This window comes from Pithys albifrons, chromosome 3 (assembly GCF_047495875.1).
Source record: "Pithys albifrons albifrons isolate INPA30051 chromosome 3, PitAlb_v1, whole genome shotgun sequence".
NCBI classification, from domain to species: domain Eukaryota; kingdom Metazoa; phylum Chordata; class Aves; order Passeriformes; family Thamnophilidae; genus Pithys; species Pithys albifrons.
This window is the reverse complement of record NC_092460.1, coordinates 43,192,785-43,203,147: the sequence shown is the minus strand read 5'-3', so window position 1 is coordinate 43,203,147 and position 10,363 is coordinate 43,192,785. Positions and strand designations below refer to the sequence as shown.

At 46.7% G+C, this 10,363-nt stretch overlaps 1 protein-coding gene across 2 annotated transcripts; it reads right to left on the bottom strand.

Moving 5' to 3' along the window:
- Positions 1-849: 849 nt before the first annotated feature.
- Positions 850-8,606, bottom strand: FAM118A (family with sequence similarity 118 member A). Of its 2 annotated transcripts, none has more exons than XM_071549809.1 (8): positions 8,341-8,606; positions 8,184-8,239; positions 6,620-6,872; positions 5,207-5,428; positions 4,463-4,591; positions 3,412-3,697; positions 2,131-2,163; positions 850-1,061 (listed from the first exon to the last, which is right to left on the bottom strand). In XM_071549809.1, the coding sequence occupies exons 2-8, from the start codon at positions 8,228-8,230 to the stop codon at positions 964-966; spliced, it is 1,068 nt and encodes a 355-aa protein (XP_071405910.1). In that variant the 5' UTR covers positions 8,231-8,239; positions 8,341-8,606; the 3' UTR covers positions 850-963. The 2 variants fall into 2 exon arrangements, with proteins under 2 accessions (XP_071405910.1, XP_071405909.1); XM_071549808.1 differs by having other exon boundaries at positions 8,332-8,415.
- Positions 8,607-10,363: the final 1,757 nt, after the last annotated feature.

The window sequence follows — 10,363 nt, the reverse complement described above, 5'->3', positions numbered from 1 at the left end:
CTTTGGCAGTATGAAGGGTGGATAGAGGAGCAGCCTCAGTGCTGTTCAGAGGTCTCTGACCTACAGCAGTCTAGATACTGCTCAGACAAAGGATTTTTGGGGGGATTTTAACCATTTTCTGGGAACAGGTTGTTGAGATAGAAAAATCTAGCAGTGCTGCAGTGCCTCACCTTCACCCTTGGAGCAGTTCGGCCCAAGGCAAACCTACACACCAGGAACTGTCTGCAGATCCACCCTCAGACACTAACTGGCTTCACTGCACTGGGACTCTGTCCCCTGCTGTCCAAGGCAAGGGGCAGCACAGGCTGTGATCGAACAACACCTAAAACATTTCCACAGAAACCCACTGCAGAGAGGTCAGGGAGCCCTCGAGGCTGGCCCTGCATGTACAGCACTGGGACAGCCTTTCCTGCCTCACCAGACTCAGGAGAACAAATCCTCCTGCTGGAAGTGAAAAACAGGGGGGGTCATTGTGCTGTGGGTTCTATAACTGTGGGACAGTACTTCCTGTTCCTCAGGGTTTAGGGATCGGAAGCCTGGAAGCAGCCTTGTGCTGACAGATCCCTGGAGTCCAGCCCCCAGCAGCCCACGCACAGCCCAGCTGATGGGAAAGGAACTGAAACCCCTTGGTTTGAAAGGCATTTTTGACAGACTGCAGTGTTACCTCTCTTGTGGCTTCACATGGGAAGAGTTTAGTCCAAATGGTGTGAGAGAAGTTGCACCTGCTTCTATCTGAGGCTGCAGGTACAGCCTGAGGGTCTGGCAGTGCCAGGGCACTGACTCCAGTGCCTCTCCAGCTTCACACACGTCACACATTTACAGCTTTAGAAAAGAAATGCTAATATGTACAGTTTTATTCCATTTAAAACCATGGAAACACCAGCTCAAAACTTTCCATGTAGCACATGGAAAACATCTACTGTTTAAAAGCTTCTGGGGTGGGCTTTGGGTGCCAGGGTTTTCTCATTCAACAGTGGATGGATCTGATTGCTTGATCCTCTTCGGAGAGTCAGTGCCACTTTTTCTCAACTTCCTTTTAGCACAGTCCTCACATGAAGTTCCTGGAGAGGGAGAAGGAAAAAAGAAACAAAATTAATGTTGCTACATCCATGTGCTTGGTGTACTTTTTATTACAGGCACCAGACACCAAGATAAACACAATCCTGGTCCCATGAGGTTCTTGGTTTTGGATTCTCGATTATATATAACAATAGCCCTGCTGCAAGTCTGTTTTACTTTGTCTGTATTCCAAACTACAAGTAAACAGGAGCTAAAATCACCTGTAAGGAGGGTGCTAACAAGCTAGTAAAGGAGCTTTATGTTGCAAGGAATTGGAATCATCTGTGCTCAAGTGTTTGCTTTCTTCTCCACTGATGCCTTACTGTATTTTATGGAAAATGGAATTCATGAACTCAGCTGAAAGACAGGTAAGGTTAAAATCCAGCTGGAATTATAAACTAACCTCTGACTTTACAGCTGCCCGCAAGTGTCTGGGACCTTGTGTGATTGGGAAGGGGTGGGGGTTCTCCTCCTGCACAGCCAACGACCCTCCTCTGCAGTAATGACATAACACCTTACACACTTGTGATGTTCCTCAGCAGCACACAGCTCTCAGGAGTGGGATCCTTCTTAAGTTGTTTCAAAGGGAAGGTTTGCCATTTTACACCATAATCTGGAATGTATTATTGCTCAGCTTATTCACTGCAGTATCACAAAGCCACCTGAACAGCTTGGATGAAAATCCACCTTCAGTACCACATGCTTCAGATTCACTCTTCCAGACCTCCTTAAGGAAGGCTTTGGAACAGAACCCTGTGCTTGGAAGTGAAAGCCAAAAACCTCATGGGTGTTAGTATTACCTTTGAGTACGAGTCAGCATTAACAAGTATTTAGATACATTTCCTGGAGCTTCTACTTTCTATCATTTGTCATTTGATTGACAACTGAAAACCAGCAGTGAGCTACTGATAAGCAGAAAGAAAATCAGAGGGAAAAAAAGAGCATTCAGCAGACTTTGAGAGGTAAATCAGAGCCCTGCACAGTAATTATTTTGGGAACAAGAGCTGTATTTTTCTCTCTTTGGTAGGATTATAGAACTTAAAATGAAAATAAAATAAAACTGTTACTTACCCATCAGTGTTGTGCTGTCCACCTGATCAGAATCTAGAGAAAGGAACAGAGCAGCAACACAGGTCAGCATCCAGAGCCTGTTTAGACTTTATGCACCATCCCCAAACAGCAGGGTTGTGTTTAGAATCCCAGAATGGGACCTTGGGAATGAGATCACAAGCTTTTCAAGTCTGAGTAAGGTCCTTCTTGTTGAAGGTCTGGTGCCCACCAGGAATTCCCATGAAGGAAAAGTGGAGCATTGTAGTCTGATTTTGCAGTCATTGCCATTTAGAGCTTAAGTAAACCTGTCTCCCTCCCTGCTTAGATATCAATGGTTGCTCTGCAATAAAGTGGATACTTCAGACTCAACAGGCTCCAGATACTGCTCAGGCTTTGAAAAGTACATCCATCAACACCAGTGTGTGTCAAAACCAACCCAGCAGGCTGAGTTCAGTGTCTGGAGCTTCACAACAACTTACTTTTAGTTGTCTACACTGCAGATAAACTTTCTGAAACCTCCATGCTGTGCCTTCACAGAAAAAAAAAGTATAATGCAATCTAACTGGAATAGTCATCAGTCACAAAAAGCAGGATATTATTTGAGCATCCACCTGCAGTTTTCTTTGAGGGGGAGCAAGGGGAAGGTTCCTGCTATGCACCACTTGGGAGTAATTTTAGCCAGTTTCAGCGAGTTGATAAATAAAAGAGCTCTCAAACAGTAATTCTTCCCAAGGTCAATTAGTTATTTGCCTCAGTTCTTTGGATAAACCATAGCAGGACTATCCTTGTTTGGAAAACATGAAAGGAATCTCTTTCCTTCTACAGTTGTTGTTTCTCCCATTTAGCCTGTGTTAAGCCCAAAGCTTACTGGATGCACTAATTTAATTTCCCATTCTATGACTGACCAGATACTGTGGCTCAATGAGCTTATCCCACCAGGGAATTACTTCAGTTCCTTCAGTCTCTTTTCCTGACACATCAGATTTCAAATAATGTAACACTCAATAGGCTGGAGCAGTTCATGCCAGAAAAATACTCAACGTGAACATCTTTACCAAGTGCTAACAAAAAGGCAAATTTAGAATCTAGGATTGGATTTGCCAGCATCCACAGCCCTCCAGAATCCGTATTTCCCAAAACAGATCTGGTTAGTTTTGCCACGTGTTCCAACCCGGCATGTCCCTCAGGAGCAAAGCAGCTGCACAGGAGGCCAGACCTGGTGCAGGGCTCACCCAGGGCATCCTGCTGGGCACCTGCCCCAGACTGCTGGTGAGAAGGCCACACTATACACATTTTCCTTACCTGGACTCCTCTGCTTGCAGATCTGAGCAGTCAGGTCCTGGACATACTCTGGGAATTGCTGGAAGCAGTCCCCGTAGGATACCACCTTTATTCCATGCAGCAGCATATCTGCCTGGAGCTTAAAAAAGTGGTCTTCGTTTTCTTTAAGCACCAACATATAATGTTCTAAATCCACTTTGTTCTTTACAGTGTAAAGAAACAGGGCTTGGAATATCTGGTCACGCAGAGTCTCCCCACAGCCCAGAAACAAAAAGGACTTGGTGCGGTACAAGTTCTGCAGAACCTCCTGGGAAGGGACAGAAACAAAAGCCACATTTACTCCAGCACAAATCCAAAGCCAGGACTAGGAAAACATGCCAGGCTGAAAAGGAGCAGCAGAGCAAAACCTTCACTAGTGAGCTGAGGGCAGCAAATGGTTTTGGACTAGGCCAAACTGACATTTTGCGTCTACTGTTTCTACCAAAAAACAAAAAAAGTTAACATACAAATACATGGGGGTGATGTTTAAGGTCCCCTCCAACCCAAGCCATTCTATGAAATTTAAGTCGACACATAAGTGTTGCCAGTAAGGGAATGTGAAATGGAGCAACTGTGATGACAAAATATTGGGCTCCCATTAGGGCAGTCTGTAAATATGGAAAATTAATATTCTTGACCAAATGTTTGACTTTCTAAACCAGCTCGATATGACATTCAGTCCAGTATCAGAGCTGGTCACAGTTAACCCCCAAAACATAAATCCAAGCAGCCAGATGGTGATGAATCCTTGTCCTGATGTCCAGTATTTTGGGGCCCCTGCTCTTTCCTAAGAAATTCAAAGAGCTCTGACGGTGACATGCAGCTGAGTAGTGTGACTGTGATTGACAGAGCACAGCATATAAAGGCACTGCCCTGGTAGCACAGCTGCCTTTCTCAGTAATTCTGAATAGTTCACTGGGCCCAAGTATTTAATCTGTATGCTCCCACACAGCCCCAGCCTTAGGTAATGTGTCTGCAGGGATTACCATAAAACAGTTTGGCAAACAGTAAAAATTTTAAAGATCACACAAACCATGACTTCGGGATCTTGAGTAACATCCTTATATCCCGAGGGATCGAGCACCATTCCACAGGGATCTGTGTACAAGCCGTGAATGTGAAGGACTCCATATTTTACATGGCCTCTTGCCCACTGGAGAACCTAAAGCAAATCATGCAGGACACATCCTTGTGTTACAATATACCACAATCACCAGGATCCTGCAAAACTAGGTAGCTGAACTGACTTAAAAACCACTTAAAGCAGAAATAATTCCTTTTGCACTTCCCTGCAGCAAGAGACTGTAATTACTAATTGCACAGCTCACTTTAAATCATAACAAAGAGGTGATGGCTGATACTGCAGCTGTCTCTGCCTTTGTGGGCTGAACAGGCATTCAACCAAAAAGCAAATTCCAGCAACACGGACAAAAAAAGGTATGAACAGCAAATTACCCAGCAGTCAGGCGAAATCCTGTTTGGGATTTTAACAATGACTTCACATAAATGAAACAAATTTCTGGGTTTTTTCACAGCAACTGGGGGGAACTTGTTAAGAAATGTGTCACTGAAATTCTTGGAAACTGTTACCAGACAATTCAGAATAGAGACATGTAAAAGAAAGGTCTGGGCATCTGCTGCAGCTTATAGAGATGCTTTACAAATTAACAGCCTTGAGTCTTGACACCCTTTAAACAGGAAAACATCTTTCAGTGAAACTTTCGATTTGCCTTGTCATCATATATTATATCTAAGACTTTTGTTGCTCTCATCATACCTTATCCTTATCTTTAAGGTCTAAAGACTCCATAGGTTTACCCTGTTGCTGACCAAATATTTCAAGCAAATTATCATAGTTGGTGGTCAGAACCATTGTGCCCCTCTCCATGAGCCTCAGGATGGACTGCAGAACCACAGGGTTCTGAATGTGTTGCTCCAAGTTGTCAAACACCTCCATCAGGCAGTCCTGGAAGAAGTTGGGCTTGGTGTCCCCAGTGCGCTGAGGAGAGAGCAGAGGGACACTGCGTCAGTTCCAGGGTCACATCCCCTGGCCACTCAGTACCAGAGCATTCCTGTCAGGGGGCTGGCACAGCACATCAAACTAAACCCCCCAGAACAAATCCCAGTGTGCTCTGGTGTGGCCTCTGCTCAGGGCAGCTCCAAACAATACTCTGGGTTTCTCAAGACAGCCTATGCTACAGGTACAAGAAAACAACACTAAAATTACCAATCCCTGAATTCAGAGGCTATACTATTAAAGGTGGGGTTTTTTTCTTTTTTTTCCTTCCTAGGTGAGAAAACTGCTATTAATTATTAAATCTGCTACAAACACACAGACTCCTCCCAAAAGAGACAGGTTATTATCACACTGGGCCTGTAGAGAGGCTACCCACTTGCTGCAAAACACTCACCACAGCCTACACTTAGCACTACAGCTGCCACCCTGAATATTTCAGCTCAGAGGAAGACCCGGCAAAGGGCTTAACAGAGTCTGAAAACCTCTGGAAACTCAGTGGATGGCTGACAAACTGTGTGTATGGACTGTCCGAAGGGAAGTGACTAACTGTGTGGCAAGGCCTACCTGTATTTTCAGGGCGTCTTTTAATTCTTTCCACAGAGCTCCTCCTTCACTTGCCAGAAACACCACAGTGAGTATTTAACAGTCAGGACTCTTGCTTGCATTAATTCTGATGAAAGCTGACTCACACTAACACCCAGGGATGTTTTAGGCTCTCCAAAAGGTACAGTATGTTCCATGATTACCCACAAAATCTCCATTTTTACCAGAAAAAACGTCAAGTTCTAGAAATAGCTTTTGTTGGTAACAGTATAAAAGCATGGTATGTTGGAGAACATGCCAGTTATCAGGCTGGTGAGCCAAGGGCAGATTCCCTGGTGGGAGCTTCAGAGATAATAGTGGAAGCTCCCACCTGGGCCTCTGCCCTTGGCTCACCAGCCTGAAAACCTGCATGTCAGTAACTCCTACCTGGGAGCTTCCCCTTGGCTCAACAGCCTGAAAACTTGCATGTCAGTAACTCCTACCTGGGAACTTGCCCTTGGCTCACCAGCCTGAAAACTTGCAAGTCAGTAACTCCTACCTGGGAGCTTCCCCTTGGCTCAACAGCCTGAAAACTTGCATGTTGTCCAACAATGAAGTAGTTTTAGAGCCGAGTCACAGACACATGCTCACCGGGGACATCTTCCTGATGAGGTCGTGCGCGACCACGAGCAGGTCCCTCTCCTTGGCCACCTTGCCGCGGAACTCGGCCAGGTCTGCGGGGTGCAGCACCTCCAGCTGCTCGGCCGCTGCCAGCACGGCCTCGATGCAGCCCCTCCAGGAGCGCAGCGCGGGCACCCCCGGGGCCACCGCCGCGCTCACGCCCGTGCCCAGCACCGCCAGCAGCTCCCGCGGCCGCTTCCGAGCCAGGCTCTTCAGGAACTTCCTAGAAACCAAAACAAAGATTCCTTCTTAAGTGCATTCCCTGCCCATAAAGTCACCATGTTTTGCAGAAACTATTTTTGGGGGTTTTTTTCCCTAGGAAGCAGCAGCATCTTTGAATTAAAAAACAATCAAATTCAATAGAACAGAACAAAATCCTTTTTATTCAGCGCTGGGAACATGGCGGGGTAACCCCACCAAAGACTTTGTGTTTCCCAGTTTATATAGTGAGTTACAGCTGAAAACTCGTCCCCAAAGTTAAGCAGTATGTTTTGGGTGTGTTAATACCTGTAATGAGCTGCTCTTATCTCTGCAGGTCTATGTTTCTTTTTTACTAAACAGTGTTAACAGCTTCAGGCCTCTCATCTAGACAGGTTTTTTGATTTCTTTCTTACAGCTCAGCCTCTGACCTAAACAGGGTTAAATTCCTCTTTGTCTAAACCTATGCATGGTTAAGACAACTGACAAACTTGGATACAAGCTAAAATCAAAATTAATAATACAAAGTTAGTACAGGTCTGATTAAAAATTAGTAAAGATCCTATGATTTTATGGAGAAAGGATAAAATCCATTTTTTTGAGAGCTCCCTGGATCATCTTGAATCCCATTTACGCCCAGTGTAGGACATGTGAACGCAGCAGTCATGCTGGTTCAGATCGAAGGTCCACCCAACCCACTGCTCAGAGGTTCCCACCCACAGGTCCCTCTCAGGGGTGTATCTGTGCTACATCCACATCCGCTGCACAGAGCAGCACAGGGAACTGTCAGCAAAATTTGCCTTTAATAATTATTCTGCAGAGAAGAGAAAATGCTTTGAAAGCATGGAGCAAAATCCCTTCTGTGCAAGCAAGGGCTTCAGTAACACAGAACCTCAAAAAGCCCCGGACTCTCCAAGTACCTTTACAGATTTTCAATTCTGGTAATATGGATATTTAACACCTCGTTGCACAATCACCTGAAGCTATCTCGTTGAAACTACAATGTTTAACTTGAAATGGCCTCAGGCACGGCAATAAACAGACACACAGACAGGGTTGCCAGCTACTGCCTACAAAGAAAACGTGTCTGCTTAGTTTTCTCTCGGGAAGATATTTAATCTTCACAAACAGCTTAACTGAGCATGAAGCACTTACTCAGTAGAGAAACCAGTTGTGGGATCATTTCAAGTTTTCAATCATGATGTTTTTGTCGCCAACATTCAGCAATTTATGCTCACTGTGCTTTCAGATTTTCATTAAGAGACACATAAATACACGTGTATGTGTATACACACAGGCACACATATAAATGAAAAACCTCTACAGTATAAGTTACCTGGATTTCTGCTCGCTTCTAATTGTGGCTCGTTCTGGCAAATCCATCTCCGAGCCCTGAATAAAACAAAAAGCTTCATTAATTACACCAGCGACTTCCCAAATCTCATTAAAGCATCATCTCACGGCAGGCTGCAGCCAATACCAACATTTCAGACCTCACTGTTTGCTTTCAGCCCCGAAGGTGGTTCCCGGGAGCAGGAGCTGTGCAAGGACTGGGAGCGATGATCCCGAACAGCTGGCAGCGATGGAAAGTCAGATCTCCCCGTGATGATCCCGCACAGCCGAACAACTGGACGCGATGCGAGGGCAGATCTCCCCGCGGTCTGAGCACCGGGAATAGCTCTGGAGAATCCTCCGGGACCGCCTGGCCACAAAGTTGCCGTGGCACGGGGATGGGAGTCGGGTTCTCGTTCCGAACACTTCTAATTGCTCGCGTGTTCCTGCTCAGGGCACTGGGGTCTCTTTAGGGATCTATCCGGGAAATGAGATCTCTGCTCACCGGCTGGAGCTTCGAGTTGGAGATTTGCGCGGACGAAACGAGAATTCCATGGCCGAGAGCCGGCAAAACCTCAGCCCGAGGGGCTGCGCTCCGGGAAGAGCCCCTGGGCAGGAGGCTGGGCTGGGCAGCGCGGCCGCTCCCGCCGCTGATCCCAATCCCTGCCTGCTCGGGATGACCCGGAGGGACTCCGGGAACGAGCCTTCCCCGCTGCCCGGGAAACATCCGCACGGTCCCCGCGTTCCGGCGGCTCCGACAGCGGCGGGTCCGGCTCCAGTGCTGCGATAAACCCGCCCCGAAACGCCGCCGGAGCCGCCCGGGAGGGACAGAGCGGCGGGGAGCAAGGATGGGAACGGGCACGGCACCCAAAATCAGCCAAAACCTCCGAAAATAACCCCCAGGGGAAAACACAGCCCCGCGGGGATGGGAACGGGCACGGCTCCCAAAAAACACCCAGAACCCCTTCTGGGAACGGGCACGGCTTTCAAAAACCACCCACAACCCCTGAAATAACCCACAGACAGAAACACAGCCCGCGGGCCCGATAGGCACAGTCAGGTCTCGGCGACAGGCGAAGGGACCCGCGAGCCCTTGGGAAGGTGGTGGTGACAGCCGTGACAGACCGCGGTGCGGAGACAGCAAAGCCCGAACAAGCAGCGAGGAGCGGGAGCAGCGGTACCTGCACGGTCTGTGACACGGGGACAGCAGCTGGCACGGCTCACCTGGGCAGGGGCAGCCCAGCAGTGCACGCAGTGGGTTCCCTTCAGCGAGGCACATCCCACGGTCTTCTCCCCCGCCAATCCCTTTCACCCTCTGGTTTTTCTCCTTTCTTTCTTTCTTTCTTTCTTTCTTTCTTTCTTTCTTTCTTTCTTTCTTTCTTTCTTTCTTTCTTTCTTTCTTTCTTTCTTTCTTTCTTTCTTTCTTTCTTTCTTTCTTTCTTTCTTTCTTTCTTTCTTTCTTTCTTTCGTTTCTTTCTTTTCTTTCTTTTCTTCCTTCTTTCCTTCTTTCTTTTCTCCAAAGCCTAGAGCTCTCTGTTTTGGGAGCAGCCCAGTTCCTTTTGCAGCTCTGCATGTGAAATCCTGGCAGTCGGATAGGTAAAGGGTGGAATTCTGCCAAGAGAGGTTGTTCCAGACCCCTACCCCCAAATTCCAGTTGCAAAAATGCATCATTGTAAGGTTTTAATGTGGTGACTGGAATTTTCAAAGATATATTTGGAATGAATTCTATAGGGCAGGCCCTGGCACAGGGTGCCCAGAGAAGCTGTGGCTACTCCATTCCCTGGAAGTGTCCAAGGGCAGGTTGAACAGGGCTTGGAGCATCCGGAGCTGGTGGAAGGTGAATGGAATTAGATGGAATGAGATGATTTTTAACATCTCTTGCAGCTGAAATAATTGTGTGTTTCTATAATTCTACTCATGGAACCATTGTAAATACTTTTGAAGACCTGAAGCACTTCTTGGCATAAACTTCCCAAACATAGGCATTAAAAAATGTCCTTTGTTTCTCTAGTCAGCCAGTGCCATTGTTTTCAGGTACAGTCAGGACTCACAGGTCCTGCATGTTGGTATGACAGACCTGACCATTCTGATTGGTTCATGGCAGCATGGTATGGACTTCCTGGTATGGTTTTAGGAAGAACTTTGGTCAGGAGAGCCACTTTTTACTCCATATTCAACACCACA